The 11543-nt window shown below is 38.0% G+C and overlaps 1 protein-coding gene across 1 annotated transcript; it reads left to right on the plus strand.

Moving 5' to 3' along the window:
• Window positions 1–8225: 8225 nt before the first annotated feature.
• Window positions 8226–11118, plus strand: LOC137626878 (uncharacterized). Its single transcript, XM_068357862.1, has 2 exons — window positions 8226–8399; window positions 10912–11118. Exons 1-2 carry the CDS (start codon window positions 8226–8228, stop codon window positions 11116–11118), a joined length of 381 nt encoding a protein of 126 aa, XP_068213963.1.
• Window positions 11119–11543: the final 425 nt, after the last annotated feature.

Raw genomic sequence — 11543 nt, forward strand, 5'->3', positions numbered from 1 at the left:
TCCCTGAGGCCTTCCCAATGAGAAGGATAACCTCTAAGGTTGTATTTGACAAACTAATTGAATTTTTTTCCAGGTATGGTCTCCCTCGTACTATTCAAACTGACTGCGGTACAAATTTTACTAGCAAGGTATTTAAAGGTAAATGTGCAGAACTGGCCATTCAGCACAAGACCAGTGTACCATATCATCCGGAGAGTCAGGGCCTGGTGGAAAGGTTCCATCAGACCCTTAAATCTATTTTGAAAAAGTATTGTTATGAACAAGGGGAGGAATGGGATAAAGGGCTTCCCTTTGCTCTCTTTGCTCTAAGAAATCATCCAAATTCTTCAACTGGTGTAGCTCCTTTCGAACTGGTATTTGGACATAAAGTACGTGGACCTTTGGAATTTTTTCATGAGATGCTTGAGACTGATAGAGGTGGGAATGCAAACGTAGGAGACTTTGTGGAGGACTTGAGAAAAAAATTATCTAGAGCCTGGAAATTTGCCAGAGAAAATTTGGCCAGTTCTCAGGCTGCTATGAAATTAAATTTTGATAGGAAATCTAAAGCACGGTCGTTTGAGCCCGGAGAATTAGTTTTAGTTTTAAGTACTGACTCTGACAATTTCCTTGAACCAAGATATAAGGGACCCTGGAAGGTGTTGAGGAAGTTGTCGGAGGTGAATTATGAAATAGAGGCTCCTGGGACCAAACGGAAGTGCAGAATATTCCATATAAATAGGTTAAAACTCTATACTTCTAATAGACATGATCCTCTCGCTATTGTTTATGAGCCTGTGGTTGAAAGTATGGATTTACCTTCAGAGGATTTGGAGGATTTGATTTGTCAGGTGTCTTCTGATGCTCTTTTTGATAATATTCAAAATTTTGAAGTTTTGAAGGAAGGGCTGGGGCATCTGGAGATTGCTCAAAGGAGGGATGTAATTAATTTAATTTCTTCTTTTCCAGATTTATTTCGGAATTCTCCAGGTCGAACTAATTTTCTTGAGCATGATGTAGACGTGGGTAAAGCTTCTCCTGTGAAACAGAGTCCTTATCGGCTGAATCCCATTAAGAGGGATATAGTTGATAAGGAGATTAAATATATGCTGGAACACGATCTCATCCAACCTTCCGTTAGTCCATGGAGCTCCCCGGTAGTCCTGGTTAAGAAGTCCGACGGAAAGTTCCGTATGTGTGTGGACTACCGTAAGGTTAACACACATACTAAGAATGACTCTTTTCCTTTGCCTCGGATAGATGACTGTCTCGATCACATAGGGGCTGCTAAGTTCATTACGAAATTGGATTTATTGAAAGGGTATTGGCAGGTTCCCTTGTCTGATCGAGCAAGAGAGATCTCTGCATTTGTAACTCCCTTTGGGCTTTACGAGTGTAAAGTAATGCCCTTTGGGATGAAAAATGCCGCGTGTACTTTCCAGAGGCTTATGAATAGGGTCATTTGTGGTTTAAAGGGAACTGAAATTTATATCGATGACTTGGTTGTATATAGTGATGATTGGAGTACGCACATGGCGAGATTGCGTAAGGTATTTAAGGCCCTTAAATTTGCAGGTTTGGTTATTAACCCTGGATAGGTACGCTCCTCGGACACCCCTTTAAGGGTATACTCGGACGCGAACGACCCCGACGGCAAAAAAAATTCTTGAAAAATCAGTTTTTGCAGTAACCTCCTTTTTTCTTTTGCCAAAAAAAACTTCAATGAATGCTTAAAACACCTGTAAAGATAAATACTACTCATCTGCGGAAAAACTATTTATTATAAATATTTTAAAAAATTAAGTAGAAAAAAAAAGACCTGACATAAAAATTCATAAAAAAAAAGTTTATACATATATACACAAATCCTTTTAGGAATTGATTCTTGAATGTTTAGGACACATCTTGATGTATTTTGGATGAAGTCAGACCCATGGAGGTGAAGATCTGAAATGAGAAAAAAAGGGTAACTTTTTTTTGCCAAAAAAATTTGTCCAAATTTCATGAATTTTTGTGGGTACCCAAATGAAATAGGAAGTGGCTAATTTTTTTAGGGAATAAACATATGTTATCCTAAACTAGAAATATGTAAAAAAATCTTCATTATTTTGTAAATTACATTTATATCAGGGGCCATATCTAAAGGTAATTTTTTGAGTACTTAGAAATTTCATAAAAAAATACATATATTTAATATATAATATGATATTTATGCAGGTAAAAATATACCAAAATATCACAAATTCTATAGGGAACAAGAATATATATAGATAGGGCAGCTTACGCTTCGGATATGTCCACAAAATGGCCGCCAACCACACTGACTCAGACTCCCTAATCTGCCACTGGAAATGTAGGAAGGGTATGTCAATTTCAAGGTGTTATTTACTAATCTAATTATTATTGGATATGCATAAAAATTGTATGGTGGGTTGCTGGATAATTGTCGATTATTTTACGACTATAAAATTAAAATTCTGACCCAAAAAAATTTTTTTGAAGGGAAATAAAATCGAAAAAAAAAATGTAAAACAATATTTTAGCTAAAAAAATTTGATGATATTCAATAAAAAAAAAGTAAACAAACTTTTCCGACAAATAAACATCTAGAGGAATCATTACTCTGTGATAGTTCCTTAGTACGTAGTAATTTTGAAAGAATTGGGAAAAAACGAAAAAATGGCAATCACCGGAAAATCGAACACATACCTATATATACGCCATATCTGGCTAAAAAAAAGATAGGCATGGGTAGCCAGATCATCTAGAAACACTTTCCAACACTATAAAAATATAAGTTTTGCGACACTACTTGCCAATTCCTTACGGTAACATGACTAAGCAAAAAAATGCAAAACAAATAAAAAGGGGCACTCGCGGAAAAATGGCTAACATTCTAATATACGGCATTTCAGAACAAAAAAATTCAGCCACGTGCTAGGCAAACCATCAAGGCACATTTTCCGACAAATAAACATCTAAATGAATAATTACTCTGTGATAGTTCCTTAGTACGTAGTAATTTTGAAAGAAATGGGAAAAAACGAAAAAATGGCAATCACAGGAAAATCGAACACATACCTATATATACGCCATATCTGGCTAAAAAAAGAAGATAGGCATGGGTAGCCAGATCATCTAGAAACACTTTCCAACACTATAAAATTATAAGTTTTGCGACACTACTTGCCAATTCCTTACGGTAACATGACTAAGCAAAAAAATGCAAAACAAATAAAAAGGGGCACTCGTGGAAAAATGGCCATTCTAATATACGGCATTTCAGAAAAAAAAAATTTCAGCCACGTGCTAGGCAAACCATCAAGGCATATTTTCCGACAAATAAACATATAAAGGAAATATTACTCTGTGATAGTTCCTTAGTACGTAGTAATTTTGAAAGAAATGGGAAAAAACGAAAAAATGGCAATCACCGGAAAATCGAACACATACTTATATATACGCCATATCTGGCTAAAAAAAAAAATAGGCATGGGTAGCCAGATCATCTAGAAACACTTTCCAACACTATAAAAATATAAGTTTTGCGACACTACTTGCCAATTCCTTACGGTAACATGACTAAGCAAAAAAATGCAAAACAAATAAAAAGGGGCACTCGCGGAAAAATGCCCAACATTCTAATATACGGCATCTCAGATAAAAAAAAAAGACATGCACGTGTTAGCCCAACCATCAAGGCACACTTTCTAACACATAAACATGAAAAAAAAATCAATAATATACGGCAATTCCTTACTACGTAGTAAATTTTTACAAATATTGAAAAAAAACAGAAATTGGCAACCGCAGTTAAATACCCAATATACCAATAACTACGTCGTATCTGACAAAAACAAAATCACGCATGGGTAGCCAGATAATCTAGACACACTTTCCAACATTAAAAAAGCAAAAGTTTTACGACACTATTTCGCAATATCTTACGGAAAAATGACTTGGCAAAAAAATGAAAAAAAATGAAAAAGGGACACTCGCGGTAAAATGCCCGACATTCTAATATACGACATCTCAGATAAAAAAAAAAGACATGCACGTGTTAGCCCAACCATCAAGGCACACTTTCTAACACATAAACATGAAAAAAAAATGAATAATATACGGCAATTCCTTACTACGTAGTAATTTTTACAAATATTGAAAAAAAAACAGAAATTGGTAACCGCAGTTAAATACCCAATATACCAATAACTACGTCGTATCTGACAAAAACAAAGTCATGCATGGGTAGCCAGATCATCTAGACACACTTTCCAACACTAAACAAGCAAAAGTTTTACGACACTATTTGGCAATATCTTACGGAAAAATGACTTGGCAAAAAAATGAAAAAAAATGAAAAAGGGGCACTCGCGGTAAAATGGTCCTCGTGGTGATGAACGACATTTTAACTAAAAAAAAAAACATGCACATGGTAGCCAAACAATCCACCAAGACTTTCCACAACCGATAACCTATACAAGTTGCACCATTCTATGACAATTTCATAATACGTAATAACTTTGATAATTATGCAAACTACCTTAGAAGGGTAAACTCGGACGCGAACGACCCCGACGCGTCTCAGAAATCGGGGAAGGAGTACAGCTACAGCAATGCACATCTGGACACTACTAGAGCGTGTAGGGGAGACACCTCCTGCAGGTCGATCACCCACAAATTCAGTCACGGGGGTGAGTCACGTGAGAAAAACCTGTTTTTTTTTGACGCTCGGGGTCGCAAACGACCCATCGTACCTATCCAGGGTTAATTTAGCAAAATGTAAATTTGGTAAGGCAAAAGTTTGTTATTTGGGTCACGAGGTTAGTTTGGGTCAGGTGGCACCCAAACAAGCCAACCTTGAGGCTTTCATGCATTTAAAGAGGCCGTGCAATGTCAGAGAAGTTCGGCGAGTGCTGGGCATGACTGGTTATTATCGCAGATTCGTGCAAAATTTCTCGGACATTGCTCAGCCACTTACCAAGTTGTTGGAGAAAGGGCAGAAGTTTATGTGGTCTCCTCAGTGTGAGGAAGCACTTATTAAACTTAAGATGGTATTAGTATCTAATCCAATATTGACTTCTCCTAATTTCCAGAGACCTTTTATTATTGCAGTGGATGCCAGTGACATAGGTATTGGGGGTGTCCTTTTTCAAAGGAACGATATAGGAGAGGTTCATCCTGTATCGTATTATAGCCGAAAGCTACTGGCCGCCGAGAGAAAATATTCCACCATTGAAAAGGAGGCCCTCGCCTTGGTGCGTACTCTTGTGCATTTTAAGCCTTATGTAACAAATTTTTGTTATCCCATAGAAGTATGGACAGATCACAATCCACTGGTTTTCATCGAGCACATGAAAGGCGCCAACCAGAGAATTTTACGTTGGGCTCTGCAATTGCAAGAATTCTCGCTTGTGATTAAACACGTTAAAGGATCGGAGAATCGAATTCCCGATGCCCTTTCAAGGATATAGATTTGATCACGACTTGGCCCCCCTCCCCTCGCCCTTCTCGTCTCTTCAATTGGTTTGCGTTATTCTTAGAGATGTAAGGATGAGTATGAGTGTGTTTTTCGCTGGGAGTTTGGTTTGTTAGTCATTAGGTTTTCTTAGTGAGGTATTTTATAATTTGTCTGTTTTCTTTTGAACCAAAGTAAAGCCTGTAGTGACCAAAGTGTGGGCGGTCATACTGTGGTAGTGTCTGTTATGTGTAAACTCAATGTTATTGGCTGAATTTGAGACAGTCAGTGTCTGGTGGTTAATATTTTGTGCTAATTTGACCTTATGGTTTATTTTTCATTTATGTTTTCTCTATTGTTTAGGCTGGTAAATTTTCTTTGTGACAATTTAGTTTTTAAAATTCATTGGTTGTAGTGTTGTTCATGAGAATTCTTATTTCAGGTTTCACCCTGAGACTTTACTTTGTCTTAAGAGTGATGTGTTAATCATTTTCTCTTTACAGGTTTCATGTTTTGTATAAAAAAAAAAATTTATTGGAATTTTTTGTTTTGTTTTTGGGGAGGAAGGTATTAGAAAGTCTAGATAAGCCTTGTTTTTCTAGGTTTAATTACTAGTTTTTAAGAATCATTTTGTGGCAGAATAGCCTTTGTTTTGTATGAGAATTTGTTTGTTATTTTTGAAATTTAAGTGTTTAAGTGTAAAGTGCTTAATTTAACAATTCTCAGTGTGGTTAGGCGCCTCCTCCCCGGTTGTTTATATTATCGAACTATCGTTTTAACGATTGTTTTTTTTTTTACATACGAGTGTTTATGAACGCGACTTGATGTCTGGACGTTGGTGCTCGGACAGAATTCAGTTCGGGCTTGAGCACTCCCCTGATAATATACCTTGAGCAGCATAGTGATTTGGACTCTGCATGACGATTGTTTGGCAACTTATTTGGACGATTCTTTGGATTACGCTTTTGATCCTTACATTGATCTGTTGTCTGCAGGTGCTCTTGTCACCTGCGACTCGAGCCAGGTCTGCCTTTCCCTGACGAGGAGGACTTCCCAGGGAATTGGTGCACTAACGTCTCCAATCAGCTGCTGTGGTTTTGGGAGCTTGAAAGCTCGTGAGGTGGCCAGTAGGGAGGCTGACGCCAGGTAAGACATAGAGTGTCTGATTTTTGTTTGGGATTGCTTGCCCTTTATGGTTATGCCCTGGCGTTCAGGACCTGCCCTGATAGCTGTTATGACCAGTGAATGACGGCCCTAGTGTTGTCTCCTCTGATTCATCCACTGAATTGAGGAGAACTATTTACATCCTTTGCATCATTTGATCTTTTATATATTGTCATATTTAAGACGTGACTACATGATATCTTCCAGTATGTCTATTATAGACAAGGTTTTGTGTTCATTAGTTTTGTGTTTATAGGTAGGATTTATGATGGTTTTTCTTGTTTTATTTACTCCGTCTTCCTTCTTTCTTGTAATTAGTATTAGGGTTATTTTTTGTTCTGGCCAGCCAAATTGTTGGATCCAAGTTTATAATTGATATTTCTCTTGTCTTTGTTAGGACTTAGCTTCTTAGTTTTAGGGAATCCAGTGTGATTCAAAGGACCGTTATTTGTCCTTCCTTGTTATTAAATAATGTTATTTGTAGTTTTAACAAGGTTGATCTAAATTTTGTTATTGTTAAGTATTAAATATTGTTAAGTTTTCTTGAGTGTTTGTTTCCGCTGACCTTTAGCACTGAGTTACATTTATTACTGACAACAATTATAATAAGAACTCTTATAATAACCCTAAGGGTTATAACATACATCATCATAATCAGAAAGAGAAGGAGAATGGAAGGGAGGAGAAGGAGAAAAAGGAGGAGGATGGAATGGAGAAGCAGGAGAAGGAAAGTGAAAAGAAGGAGAAGAAGAAGAAGAAGAAAAAGAAAATCGGAAGGCTTGAAAAAGAGCTTCTACATCATCATAATCAGAAAGAGAAGGAGAATGGAAGGGAGGAGAAGGAGAAGGAGGAAGGGGATGGAATGGCTAAGCAGGAGAAAGAAAGTGAAAAGGAGGAAAAGAAGAGGAAGAAGAAAAAGAGAATCGAAAGACTTAAAAAGGAGCTTCTACATCATCATAATCAGAAAAATGAGAATAGAAGGGAGGAGAAGGAGAAGAAGGAGGAGGATGGAATGGAGAAGCAAGAGAAGGAAAGTGTGAAGGAGGAGAAGAAGGAGAAGAAAAAAAAGAAAATCGAAAGGCTTGAAAAAGAGCTTCTACATCATCATAATCAGAAAGAGAAGGAGAATGGAAGGGAGGAGAAGGAGAAGGAGGAGGAAGATGGAATGGAGAAGCAGGAGAAGGAAAATGAAAAGGAGGGGAAGAAGAAGAAGAAAAAAAAGAAAATCGAAAGGCTTGAAAAAGAGCTTCTACATCATCATAATCAGAAAGAGAAGGAGAATGGAAGGAAGTAGAAGGAGAACAAGGAGGAGGATGGAATGGAGAAGCAGGAGAAGGAAAGTGAAAAGAAGGAGAAGAAGAAGAAGAAGAAAAAGAAAATCGGAAGGCTTGAAAAAGAGCTTCTACATCATCATAATCAGAAAGAGAAGGGGAATGGAAGGAAGTAGAAGGAGAACAAAGAGGAGGATGGAATGGAGAAGCAGGAGAAGGAAAGTGAAAAGAAGGAGAAGAAGAAGAAGAAGAAAAAGAAAATCGGAAGGCTTGAAAAAGAGCTTCTACATCATCATAATCAGAAAGAGAAGGAGAATGGAAGGGAGGAGAAGGAGAAGGAGGAAGGGGATGGAATGGCTAAGCAGGAGAAAGAAAGTGAAAAGGAGGAAAAGAAGAGGAAGAAGAAAAAGAGAATCGAAAGACTTAAAAAGGAGCTTCTACATCATCATAATCAGAAAAATGAGATTAGAAGGGTGGAGAAGGAGAAGAAGGAGGAGGATGGAATGGAGAAGCAAGAGAAGGAAAGTGTGAAGGAGGAGAAGAAGGAGAAGAAAAAAAAGAAAATCGAAAGGCTTGAAAAAGAGCTTCTACATCATCATAATCAGAAAGAGAAGGAGAATGGGAGGGAGGAGAAGGAGAAAGAGGAGGAGGATGGAATGGAGAAGCAGGAGAAGGAAAGTGAAAAGGAGGAGAAGAAGAAGAAGAAAAAAAAGAAAATCGAAAGGCTTGAAAAAGAGCTTCTACATCATCATAATCAGAAATAGAAGGAGAATGGAAGGAAGTAGAAGGAGAACAAGGAGGAGGATGGAATGGAGAAGCAGGAGAAGGAAAGTGAAAAGAAGGAGAAGAAGAAGAAGAAGAAAAAGAAAATCGGAAGGCTTGAAAAAGAGCTTCTACATCATCATAATCAGAAAGAGAAGGAGAATGGAAGGAAGTAGAAGGAGAACAAGGAGGAGGATGAAATGGAGAAGCAGGAGAAGGAAAGTGAAAAGAAGGAGAAGAAGAAGAAGAAGAAAAAGAAAATCGGAAGGCTTGAAAAAGAGCTTCTACATCATCATAATCAGAAAGAGAAGGAGAATGGAAGGAAGTAGAAGGAGAACAAAGAGGAGGATGGAATGGAGAAGCAAGAGAAGGAAAGTGAAAAGAAGGAGAAGAAGAAGAAGAAGAAAAAGAAAATCGGAAGGCTTGAAAAAGAGCTTCTACATCATCATAATCAGAAAGAGACGGAGAATGGAAGGAAGTAGAAGGAGAACAAAGAGGAGGATGGAATGGAGAAGCAAGAGAAGGAAAGTGAAAAGAAGGAGAAGAAGAAGAAGAAGAAAAAGAAAATCGGAAGGCTTGAAAAAGAGCTTCTACATCATCATAATCAGAAAGAGAAGGAGAATGGAAGGGAGGAGAAGGAGAAGAAGGAGGAGGATGGAATGGAGAAGCAGGAGAAGGAAAATGAAAAGGAGGGAAAGAAGAAGAAGAAGAAAAAGAAAATCGGAAGGCTTGAAAAAGAGCTTCTACATCATCATAATCAGAAAGAGAAGGAGAATGGAAGGGAGGAGAAGGAGAAGGAGGAAGATGGAATGGAGAAGCAGGAGAAGGAAAGTGAAAAGGAGGAGAAGAAGAAGAAAAAAAGAAAATCGAAAGGCTTGAAAAAGAGCTTCTACATCATCATAATCAGAAAGAGATGGAGAATGGAAGGGAGGAGAAGGAGAAGAAGGAGAAGGATGGAATGGAGAAGCAGGAGAAGGAAAGTGAAAAGGAGGGAAAGAAGAAGAAGAAGAAGAAAAAGAAAATCGGAAGGCTTGAAAAAGAGCTTCTACATCATCATAATCAGAAAGAGAAGGAGATTGGAAGGGAGGAGAAGGAGGAGGAAGGAATGGAGAAGCAGGAGAAGGAAAGTGAAAAGGAAGAGAAGAAGAATGAGAAGAAAAAGAAAATCGAAAGGCTTGAAAAGAGCTTCTACATCATCATAATCAGAAAGAAAAGGAGAATGGAAGGGAGGAGAAGGAGAAGAAGGAGGAGGATAGATTGGAGAAGCAAGAGAAGGAAAGTGTGAAGGAGGAGAAGAAGGAGAAGAAGAAAATGAAAATCGAAAGGTTTGAAAAAGAGCTTCTACATCATCATAATCAGAATGAGAAGGAGAATGGAAGGGAGGAGAAGGAGAAGAAGGAAGGGGATGGAATATAGAAGCAGGAGAAGGAAAGTGAAAAGGAGGAGAAGAAGAAGAAGAAGAAAAAGAAAATCGAAAGGCTTGAAAAAAAGCTTCTACATAATCATAATCAGAAAGAGAAGGAGAATGGAAGGGAGGAGAAGGAGAAGAAGGAGAAGGATGGAATGGAGAAGCAGAAGAAGGAAAGTGAAAAGGAGGAGAAGAAGAAGAAGAAGAAAAAGAAAATCGAAAGGCTTGAAAAAGAGCTTCTACATCATCATGATCAGAAAGAGAAGGAGAATGGAAGGGAAGAGAAGGAGAAGAAGGAAGGGGATGGAATATAGAAGCAGGAGAAGGAAAGTGAAAAGGAGGAGAAGAAGAAGAAGAAGAAAAAGAAAATCGAAAGGCTTAAAAAAGAGCTTCTACATAATCATAATCAGAAAAAGAAGGAGAATGGAAGGGAGGAGAAGGATAAAAAGGAGGAGGCTAGAATGGCTAAGCAGGAGAAAGAAAGTGAAAAGGAGGAAAAGAAGAGGAAGAAGAAAAAGAAAATCGAAAGACTTAAAAAGGAGCTTCTACATCATCATAATCAGAAAGAGAAAGAGAATGGAAGGGAGGAGAAGGAGAAGAAGGAGGAGGATGGAATGGAGAAGCAAGAGAAGGAAAGTGTGAAGGAGGAGAAGAAGGAGAAGAAGAAAATGAAAATCGAAAGGCTTGAAAAAGAGCTTCTACATCATCAAAATCAGAAAGAGAAGGAGAATGGAAGGGAGGAGAAGGAGAAGAAAGAGGAGGATGTATTGAAGAAGCAGGAGAAGGAAAGTGAAAAGGAGGAGAAGAAGAAGAAGAAGAAAAAGAAAATCGAAAGGCATGAAAAAGAGCTTCTACATCATCATAATCAGAAAGAGAAGGAGAATGGAAGGGAGGAGAAGGAGAAGAAGGGGGAGTATGGAATGGAGATGCAAGAGAAGGAAAGTGTGAAGGAGGAGAAGAAGGAGAAGAAGAAATTGAAAATCGAAAGGCTTGAAAAAGAGCTTCTACATCATCATAATCAAAAAGAGAAGGAGAATGGAAGGGAGGAGAAGAAGAAGGAAGGGGATGGAATATAGAAGCAGGAGAAGGAAAGTGAAAAGGAGGAGAAGAAGAAGAAGAAGAAAAAGAAAATCGAAAGGCTTGAAAAAGAGCTTCTACATCATCATAATCAGAAAGAGAAGGAGAATGGAAGGGAGGAAAAGGAGAAGAATGAGCAGGATGGAATGGAGAAGCAGGAGAAGGAAAGTGAAAAGGAGGGGAAGAAGAAGAAGAAGAAAAAGATAATCGAAAGGCTTGAAAAAGAGCTTCTACATCATCATAATCAGAAAGAGAAGGAGAATGGAATTGAGGAGAAGGAGAAGGAAGAGGATAGAATGGAGAAGCAGGAGAAGGAAAGAGAAAAGGAGGAGAAGAAGAAGAAGAAAAAAAAATCGAAAGGCTTGAAAAAGAGCTTCTACATCATCATAATCAGAAAGAGAAGGAGAAAGGAAGGGAGAAGGAG

The sequence above is a fragment of the Palaemon carinicauda genome, chromosome 34, assembly GCF_036898095.1.
Source record: "Palaemon carinicauda isolate YSFRI2023 chromosome 34, ASM3689809v2, whole genome shotgun sequence".
Taxonomy (NCBI): Eukaryota; Metazoa; Arthropoda; class Malacostraca; order Decapoda; family Palaemonidae; genus Palaemon; species Palaemon carinicauda.